At 49.6% G+C, this 10,265-nt stretch overlaps 1 protein-coding gene across 1 annotated transcript; it reads left to right on the forward strand.

Annotated features, from left to right (window-relative positions):
• The first annotated feature begins 1,068 nt into the window (after nt 1–1,068).
• On the forward strand, nt 1,069–8,931 carry LOC309346621 (farnesol dehydrogenase-like). The gene is made up of 6 exons (XM_081870503.1): nt 1,069–2,465; nt 2,976–3,083; nt 4,575–4,714; nt 5,782–5,878; nt 6,698–6,822; nt 7,880–8,931. The coding sequence occupies exons 1-6, from the start codon at nt 2,381–2,383 to the stop codon at nt 8,054–8,056; spliced, it is 732 nt and encodes a 243-aa protein (XP_081726629.1). The 5' UTR covers nt 1,069–2,380; the 3' UTR covers nt 8,057–8,931.
• The last annotated feature ends 1,334 nt before the right edge of the window (nt 8,932–10,265 follow it).

Consider the following 10,265-nt stretch of genomic DNA (forward strand, 5'->3'; position numbering starts at 1 on the left):
GTTAGCGGGGCCTGTGTGTGTGACCCATGCCCTTGGTACTGCAGCCGTCTGTGCAGAGGTTGATGTGCCAAGGAGCCTCCCTGCTCTGGGCGGGCGAATGGAAGAATATTGAAAACTTCTTTTTCATCCCTTCCAGCCATGTACAAAAAGTTGGGCCTGGCACCTTATCCTCTAGGGGTGGCATCCCACTTTTATTTCCCATCCCTTCCATGGTGTGGGGATGAAGCTTCAGTGGCCCAGCCTGCACTGCTTTTTGGGTGGCAGATATGCAAGCTCCATGTCTACATATTCCTTTTCAACCTGCTTATTGTTTCCCAAGGAGCCTTTTCCAATTTCAGATGACAATAAAAAGAGATTTTGTGAATTTGAGACTCGTGTTCTCTGATACTGCGAATTCAGAACCTCAGGCCAGGTCAAACAATTTCTCCATTCAGACCAATATTGTGTACTTTTGACAGGCACCACCAGCTCTGCCAGGGCTTTAGCTGAGACTTTCCCCATCACTCCATCCCTGAAGCCAGCAGGGCCTGCCAGGATTTTAGGTGTGATCTTCTGCCTGCAAAGCATGACTGCAAAGCATGCCCACTGTGTTCAGTTAGGCAGGGTAACTCCCTAAGAACTGTGCATTTAAACCCTATCTAGTTACTGAGATCCAACAGCAGGTCACCTGTTAATAGGAGCAAAACCTCCACACCTGTTTCCCACTGGCTTCAGGCTAATTTAAGCAACCTACAGCAGGAGCCCCAACCCACCCAGTGACATTAAAAAATGTGCCCCCCCCTTACTTTTGCAAACTCCAAGCTATAGGAACAAAGGAATTTTTTTTTAATTAATTAATTAATTAATTAATTATGCAATTCAGGCTGTAGAGAGGTGGGTGTGGCCAGTGATTTGTTGGTTTTGGAGATTTGGTTTTAATTTCCTGGATCCAACTGTTACCCTCTTCCTGGCACCCCCAGCCGGCAGCCAGATTGCACTGAAGTTGCCTCTGCCTACCTCCTCTTCCCTGCACAATGACTCCTCACCTTGCCTATAGTTCTGGCCCCTGCAGTGGTGTTGCTTCAAACTAAGAACACAAGGTGGCACTCTTGAGCCACAGGCCCAGGGAGGGATGCTGCCACCAGATTATTATGTTGCCCAACCAGGAACTTCCCATCCCAGGAAATGGGAACACAGGAAATTGCTTTATAGTGAGTCAGGCCGCTGGTCAATCTAGCTCAGTATTGTCAAAAATAATTGGCAGCACCTCTCCAGGGTTTCAGCCGTGGGTCTCTCCCAGGTCTACCTGAAGAGGATTGAACCTGAGACCTTCTGCATGCAAAGCAGGTGCTCTGCCACGGATGCCTTTCCCAACTCACACTTCCTGTCGCTCCACTGCAGTTCAACTCAAACCACAAAAACATCTGGCCAGGCCAGGACTGGTGCTCTTCATTTTGCATTCATTTTGCAAATCTTCAAGAGCAAAGTGCTTTCTTCCAATGTACCCCAACCTTACCCCATACCTCTCCTGGTCAGCCCCTCAGAGAGAGGCTGTTCTGTGCATTCACTTATAAGCTTATCTTCACTTATTGCAATACACGTGGCCTGGTGCTTCGCTTTGGGCCAATAATTCAGCGCCTGCAATGCTTAGCTTGGTTCCACTCTGCCAGAGGGCCAGCAGGAATGAGGGGTATCTAGTGCAAGGAATAGCCTCTGAATGCACTGCAGAACCATGGAGTTTCCCAAATCATGAGCGAGCTGGAGTTAGAGGGAGTGATCAAAACTCCTTCCTCCCCGCAATAAATATTTGGATGGTTATTGAACACAATCTGTGGCTCTCTTCACTGCGTAGGTTGACTGTGCAAGAGGGCAGTGATGTACTTGTCTGTTTTGTAGCATGTCCCTCCACCACTGATATCAACATTTGCCTGCCCACATGGTCCCCATTCTCTTCCATTCTTTGAACTCAAGTCAAAGACGACATATGTAGCCATCAGAGACTCGGGAAAGTTTGTTGCACCTTAGCTTGCCATAATCTTGAGGACGGAGACGATGGCACATGGCACCCCACAAGCCATGTGCTGAGCCCATCACCTACATAACCAGCCAAGACTGCAGCCAAAGCGACTTCAGTTTATGTGGGACAGTGGGAGGCCGGCAATCACTTTCATCAAGACCATCTCGGGGAAGGATCTATTGCCTGCCAGGTTGTGGGACCCGAGGCTGAAGATGTGCAGCATGAACAGGACCAGGAGGTGGAGATACAGGGTGGTGGGTTGGGCTCTGCTTCCTTGGAGGTGGGACTCCTAGGTGCTGCTTTCCCTACTTATTCTCCTGCGTGGAAACTGCAGCCCCACTTGTCGTTTGGCGACTCTCCTCTGAACAGCCCCTCGTTACCAGGATGTCTGCATCGGATCGGGTAGTGGTGGTGCTTGGCGGAGCTGGCACAGTGGGCTCTGGCATTGTCAAGGCGCTGCTGGAGAAAGGTAAGGCTTACATTAACGTGCCTTCCATCTTGCAAGAGCCTGGGTCGAGATTCATTGACTGTGTCTCTGTGTGTCTGCCTGAATGCATATGCATGGGGTTGTTTGAGCCCAGCAGCTGCACATTCAACTATCTTTCCATAGTGTTCTGATCTGTTTGACTCCTGCTACCAGTTGTTTGTTTCTACCAAGGGGTGATGAGCTCCAAATATACCATGGAAGTTCTGATATTCTAACATCAGGCATGTGTGTGTGTTGAGGGGGACAGTATCTGTGACTAGTGTGCTTTTTGGAAGCACTTTTCACAAACCCAGAAGCCACTTGTGTCTCTCTCATTAACTCATGTGCCCGAAGCCTGAGCCCTAGCATTGAAAACAGTTGCCAAGTCCAGGCTGAGCTCTGTTTCATCAGCTGTTCTGCCATCAATCAGACATAGGAACTGATACAATGGCATCCATGCCCCCTCCTTGTGCCCAGGGCGTTGCCTCCTCTGATCCTTTGTCATCTGTGCAGGCTTCCAGGTTGCTGTCGTTTCTCGAGAGAGAAGCAGATTGGAGAAGCTGAAACAGTTTTTGCCTCCACCAGCCTGCCAGCGCCTGCACACCCTGGTTGGGGACGTAGGTAAGACTTTGTGTGAGACTCGGCTGTGGTGCTTCTGAGGGCCATTGAGGAGAGTGAGGGGCTGCTGTGGGAAAATACTGGGCAGAGGGAGTGGGGGCTGAAATGTATGGATGGTGGAGAAATTCGTTTTAGTTTGTATCTAAAGGTGCTTCTGTCAAATCTGCACTTTCCGAACTAATATGCAAACCAAAGCACAACTGTTCTTCGAAGCTGATATTTATCCAAATGCAGTTCTCCCACCACCCGTGCTTACAAGAATGCATATATGAGGGGAAAGTGTGCATTATAATGCAGAAAACAAGATACAAAAAATAAATTATATTGAGGGAAACTGCTTGCAAAAAAAGTGTACATTATTCAAAACTGCATATAAAAATGTGTTTATTAGGAGAACTTAACACTAAAATGCTGGTGAATTTTCATAAGTATTTTTTTTAAAACCCTCAAATTTCTGCAAAAATGTGGAGAATTGAATTTAAGTTTAGACAAATGAGAAACCGAGAGAAGCGAAACAGGCAGGTCCTTCCATCCCTGCTGGAACAGTATCTCCATAATGTCTGGGGAGGTGGCTGGGCTGGATGGTGGAGGGAGCACAAATTGACTGAGGTGTCCAGAGCTAGGAAAAGGGAAGGCAGAAGGCGCCCAGCAGACAGGCAGCCTTCAAGCTGCAGGCGGTTGTACGGCCCCCTCCAGCAAAGAGCTGATCAAGGCTGCCTTCAGAAAAGCAGAGCCAAAGGCAGCCTTTGCATGAATCTGGGGAAGCATTTCAGGATTTGCATTTTGGCAGCTAGCATCGAAAGATACTGTGATAAAATTAAGGCAACAATGTGCACCACTGCAGTAAACACCCACATACAATCCTATAGCCTTTAGAATTCAAGGTACTTTATAAATAAAAAGTGAGGAAGGTGATGGTCCATAACTGGGAACATTGAAGAAGAAGAAAAGAAATAGAAGAAAGTACCTGAATTCTCTTGGGAAAATACAAATTCGAATTGTTGCAAGGAAACTCAAGCCTACTTTTACTTTTCTTTTTAAGGAAGCCCTGACAGTTGAGGGCAATTCTCTCTCTTTTTGAGGTTTGAAGATGAATCCCCAGCATGCTCAGTGGAGCTTTAGTTGAGCCAAGTATGCTCTCATCTCTCCACCAAATAACTGGGGTCCCTTGGCCAACTGCACCTGCACAGGATGTGACAGTTGCCGTGGGATGCACCAGCCTGTAATCTGGGTCACTGATGCTGCAATCCTTATGGACCATTTACACCTGCAAGGCAGCCATAGCATCCTATCTGCAGGATACAGGCATCATGCTGTTATTGGCAGGCCACCTGTAGATGAAGACCCTTGGGTGGCCTTGCTTTTTTTCTTCCTCCTTGAGTTTGGCAGGAGGGGAAAGGCGCTGGGCTGTTTGGGAGTACATATTGATAATGCTGGGGGATGCAGTCACCTGGTCTCACTATCTCTGCTCCTAAATTTATCCCATCCATCCAGGTTCTGAGGAAGGTGCAGAGGCAGCCAAGGAGGCTCTGCTGAAGAGCACTGGGAAGGTGACAGACGTGGTGTCCTCCTTGGGCTTCAGCTGGTGGCAAGGGGGTCCCCCTCTCACTCAGACCCTGAAGGAGCTGCACCGGGTGAGCAGGGAAATAGGTCAGAAACTGGGGTGCTCCTAGATTGTCCCTGTTTTGCAGGAAGGATTCTAGTGCATACCAGGAATGTAGGTTTGTGCAATTGGCTCTGTCACCCGAAGACAACAAGTCCACTTTTTTAAATTTAGAAAACTGGCCCTTTTTTGGCAGTAAATTAAGTGATGGGAAAATGCATTGAAAAGTGTGGGATGAACAAATCATTAATGGGAACAGGGGTACCAACTTGAATAAAATATTGTAGGGGCCCAAGTAAGCCCCTGCCCTGCATAATTAATCACATGGTGCAGTGTACACACCATTTGAATGGGAATGCCCATCTACTTTGTGGGGGCCTGGCCCCCTCAAATATTTTATTGTGGGGGCCAAAGCCCCCATGGCCCCTAGGAGTTGGCTCCTATGAATGGGAAGATGCATAAAGACCCCACAAGGACATCAGGTTCAATGCTCATATATGACCTGCCAGCAAGAAAATCAGATAGGACACTGTAATAACTTCTGTGTAAGCTTTGTGCAAGCAAAACAGATTGTCTGGAGGAACCCAAAGTTATCCAGATCAACCCTCTCCCATTCTCTTTCCTTCTTCCTCTCTCTGATGGATAGATTCTGTTTGCTGGCTTTTGGGGCCATTTCTATGATAACGGTACTCTTCCCCTGAGTTGGTCTTGTTGCCAATCTGCAATTATATACTGGAAAGTGCTATAGCATTTTTAATAACAACACCTCTCTGCCCATTGGAGCAGCACTTCCTCCTTGATGCTGGCCAAGCCCAGGGTTGAGGGCTTTGGGGTAAGGCCAGCCATCAGGTAGAATGTGGATAGAAACACCAGAAGTGGCAGCGGTGCTTTTAAGCAATGCAAAAAGCTGGGACAGGAATAACTGGCCACAGATCATGGTTTGTAGTGGCAGAGAGGCGGATTCCTAATTTTAAGAAAACTGTAACTTGATCACATTTGCAGAAGAGGTGTGATTGTGTGGATCTCCTCTTTTGGAGACTCTTGGGATACTTCAGCTGGGACAATGAACACGGGTGTCCTCTGTTTCCTCTCCCCCAGGTCCTGGACACCCTCCTTCTCAGCACCTTCACTGCCTGGAAGGCCTTCTTCCCCCTTGTGAAGGACAACGCAGATGGAACCTACACTTTCATCACTGGTGAGATGAGCTGGGTTGGTCTGCAGAAGATAACTTTGGGGAGAGAACTTTTGCTGGGGCTTCGGTCAGCCTCTCCTGCCCAGTAGCAATAGAAATGCACCTTTTGTTTCAGTTCGCAGGCCCTCATTGCTTTTCTACCTTTCCATACCCTCCCTCCAGTTAAGTCCTGCATGCCTGAGCATGTGGGCAGATGACCAGCATTTGTGGGGCAGCAGCTTGTGCCTTGTGGGGCTAGGTTGGCAGAGAGTGGGCCATCATTGGCACAAAAGCTGCCCTGTTGAGAGCTACCCAGGCACATGGGAAGAAGCTACCTTTTACCAGATTGGACTTGTTAGCCCAGTGTTGCCTTCTCAGACTAGCAGTGGTCTCAAGGCACTTCCAGACTGTTTCCAGGTGGGATTCAATCACATACCAACAAATTCAGGTTGCGCAATTACAGTTGGCCAGGAGGTCTTGCACAACAAACCTGCTCCCCCCACAAAGACTGGACTTTTTGCAGTAAGGGAATTGATGGGGAAATGCACTGGAAAATGTCTCATCAAAGCAGATATTCTCATAGTTGTCAATGTTTCCCTTTTTTAAAGGGAAATTCCCTTATTCCGAATAGGAATAGGATTCCTCGCAAGAAAAGGGAAAAGTTGACAGCTATGGAGATTCTACATCATCAAAGTTGTCTGGGAGGCCTCCCATTGGCTGCAAACATATCCTTTTAGATGGAAAGAGCAAGGACTGGACCCTGGACCTTCTGACTCAGCCACTGGTGGTGATGGCAGCTCCTTCCCTCCTTCCTTCCCAGCTAAATCAGCTTCTCTGTTTCAGGAGGGGCTGGGGAGCGCCTCCTCATGCCAGGCACAGGCTTCCTGACACTGGGGGCAGCGGGGGCCTTGGCCTTTTCCCTCATGGTCCGTGAGGAGTACCCAGATGTTCCTTGCAAGCTGAATGAGGTCAGTGCTGGGTTTGTTGGTGGGTCAGCCAGCTCCTTACCCACATGGGGAGTACGGTAATTTTGCCCTCCCAGGGCTGTAATTAGTGGGGTGTTCAGCATCTAAGAACATAAGAAGAGCCTGCTGGATCAGGCCCACAGGCCCACCTAGTCCAGCATCCTGTTCTCACAGCTGCTCCAGTTGGAAACCCGCAAGCAGCAGCTGAGCACAAGAGCACACTTCTGTCCTGTGGTTGCCAGCAACTGGGATTCAGAAGGATACTGCCTCCAGCCATAGAGACAGAGCGTAGCCAGCATGGCAAGTAGCCAGATCAACAGCAGGAGTAGCCAATGTGGCACCCAGGAGATGCTGTTGGGTCCTGACTCCCATCAGTCCCAGCATGGCTCAATAATAAGAGAAGATGGGGATGTAGTCCATGTTGGCTACTGATCTGTGGGGTTGGTTTCCCTTGCAGGAGAGAGCTGGAGACTTTGGGGTGTGTGTGTGTGTGTGTGTGTGTGTGTGTGTGTGTGTGTGTAGGCAGACTCAACCCTGATGCTCAGTGCTCCCCCTACAGCTCCTTCCAAGCCTCTTTCTAGCACCAAACCCAGCAGATCTTCCGCGGAACCTTTAACTCACTCAGAACTTTGGGGAACACCTTCAGAATGACTGAGATCAAAGCAACTCCATTAGGCAGGGTGTTGCTGCCATCCGCCTGCCTCAGTAGACAATGGCGGACTGCAGGTGGGGCAGTTGAAGGTGCCGAGTTGTGCTGCTAGAGGTTCACCATGGGTCTGGGATAAATGAAATGGCCACTGTGCTGACTTTAATTGATCCCAGTGAGCCGCAAGTCTCTGGCTGGCAGGGTCCATCCAGCAGGGATGGGGAATCAGTCGCCCTCCAAATGTGGCTGCACTACAACTCCCATCATCCCTGACCACTGGCTGTGTTGGGTGCTGGGAGTCTGAATCCAACAATGTCTGGGGGGCTTCCCAATTGTGTGCGGATCAGTGGGCACCTGGCGCAGCCTCCCCCCCCCCAATGTCTCTTCTGGCACTGTTTTGGCTTTCCCCGGCAGGTGAAAATCAACATGGGTGTGACGACGCCAGAGCGCCTGGGCCCCGGGTACGTGAGCCACCTGGAGGTGGGAGAGGCCGTGGCTTCCCTGGTGGACAAGAGGATCGTCTCGCATATGGTGCTGAGTGCCAGCTCGCCTGCTGACCTCAAGACCCTGGCGCTGGAAGGGAAGCTTTGAGGTGCCGGCTAGGAGACTTGCCAGCCATACCCACCCATAGTCCCTCCCCTTATGCCACCCCCTGTGTCTCTCCTTGGTGCCTGACTGGTAGGGAAAGGGTGCTTTTCAGCCCTGAGGCTCCTTCTCTCCTGCTCTGGTCCTTCTTCGGAGCCAGATGTGCACAGAGAGGGCGCGTCAACATCACACATAGAAACCAGCATGAGCCACTTCAGGGAGGTAGTGGCTCAACTGGTGGTGGATCTGGTTGAGAGAGGGAGAAGCTCCTCTGAGCAACCAAACCTGACCCTCCCCAGGGAAGCTTTGGTCCTCTAGCTGGTTGCACATCAACAGCCTGCCCGGAGAGTCTTGTGGTGGGTGGGCTTGCAAGATTGGGCAGGGGTAAGGAGAAACATCAAGTCCCAGTGGTCGTGAAAGAGGGTTTAAGGAGGCCGGGGGGGGGTGGGCATTTGTGGCTTGGTTCAGAGGGGCCCCTCTCATCCCAGAAACAAGATGGGTTGTGTTAGATTTGCCTTTAAATAAAACAACCATTGCAAAATTATGAGCAGCTTACCAGGCTTTGGGGGACTCGCTGTGTGTCCTACAAGCCCACCCAACCCTTTTGGACTACCTTGACAATGTCCTGTCTTCCAGGCAGATGGTTCCAACCTCCAAGGCACCAGTTTCCTTGCTCTGAAGAGCCCTTGAGTCTCTCTATCTCCCCCCTCACCCCATCGTAAGTGCAGCCCAGCATTTGGAAATGGCCTGTGGCCCACCTAGCCTGGAGAGGAGGGTGCAGGAGAGAGAGAGAGATGCCAACAGCCAAGCACTCGCTGCTGCACATTCCTGTCCCCGTCTTGCCATGTTCATTTGCGCCTTTCACTAAACATTGTATTATATTTAATAAACCCTTAATACTATCTATTGTGCTTTCCTTTCCTTTCTCTCGCTCTCCCTCTTTCTTTTAAGTGCCTTTTGGAGGAGGTCTTTGTGTGTGGGGGGGGTGCTGGTTGGGCATCTGCCTTCTGGGGTGGGTGACTACAAAGTAGCAATGAATAGCAGCCCCAGTTGATATTTGCATGGGTTAACACTGAGGAGAAGGGGGTGTTGTAAGGACCCTTTTGAATCCAGGCAGAAATCAGGCACCATTTCGGACCCCTCTCCTAGATGAAGCAAAGCACGTTTTCAATCCACACGAACCAACCCATTCCGAAGCAAGGATTTTGCAGCAATGCAATCATATTTGGGAGAGCTCAGCACCGAAGGTCCCTGCCTGGCTCCCACTAGCTGTTTTCCAAGGCCCCCTCCTTTCCAGAGAAAGTACGTGCCTTTCTGCAAGGAAAGAAAAAAGAATGAGAAGCATCTCATCTCCCTTTTTGGTGGGCGGGAGTTTTTGTGTTAAACGATTTCTATCGAAGAACAAAGGGGCCATACATGCAGAAGTTGGAGGGGAGTCGGGAAAACCCCACCCAGAGGGCAGATTGTTGTCTTAGAAAACACATCCTCCTTGTTAAGCTACCACAAGATGTTTGTTAAGGTCCTTCTTACAGGCCTATGAAGAGAGAGATCTTAAATGAATATAAACTTCTCTTTGAGACTCACTGTAAATTGCCTCTGTCCCCTGCCCTGGTCCAGCTCAATGGTGGCAGAACCATTCAAATCACATTTACATTCAAGAGGGCCATGTGGCTTTGTTTCAGTTGCAGCAGCAAAGAACTCTTATAGGGTTTGTTTGTTTTTGAAGGGGGGGGGGTTCAGTCTGAATGACACCCATGGGTCCATTCCAAACCTGTGATTCTGTGTCTGTGGGGTAAGAGAAAGGTGACAGCTCCTTCATTGAGGCAATGGTCTTAACTGGCTAGCTAAGTACTGCCATTTACATGCCCAAAGAGGTTGTCTTGATGCCATAGACACAAATGGGTGGGCTTTTTCTCACCTCACCTGGCTGGATGCCAAGTCATCCTAGGAGGGAGAAAGGTGTGGGGTGGGGCTGGGTGTGTGTGTTTCAGCTGATATTGGAAGCTGGAGACATAGAGGCTTGTCTTGCTCAGTGTTGGACCCAAAGTTTGGGGCTTCTCTGGAAACCAAATGAGGAAGCAAGACCTGCTGGAGTGTTAAGTAAAACCATATTTCTTGAAAAACACTGCAGCCTCCGCTGACCTTCATTCAAAGGAAACAGAACCCTAGGTAAGCACAGGAACTCCCTGGAGTCTTTTGCTGCTTGGAGATTTGG

The sequence above is a fragment of the Podarcis erhardii genome, assembly GCF_964252035.2.
Source record: "Podarcis erhardii genome assembly, chromosome: 7".
In the NCBI taxonomy this organism is placed as follows: domain Eukaryota; kingdom Metazoa; phylum Chordata; class Lepidosauria; order Squamata; family Lacertidae; genus Podarcis; species Podarcis erhardii.

What these genes read in the sequence shown, in the direction of transcription:
- LOC309346621 (XM_081870503.1), top strand. Translation starts at nt 2,381, where the DNA reads ATGTCTGCATCGGATCGGGTAGTGGTGGTGCTTGGCGGAGCTGGCACA. An exon ending in CACCCTGGTTGGGGACGTAG is followed by an intron (nt 3,084 to 4,574) that starts GTAAGACTTTGT and finishes CCATCCATCCAG; the next exon opens with GTTCTGAGGAAGGTGCAGAG. An exon ending in CCCTGAAGGAGCTGCACCGG is followed by an intron (nt 4,715 to 5,781) that starts GTGAGCAGGGAA and finishes CCTCTCCCCCAG; the next exon opens with GTCCTGGACACCCTCCTTCT.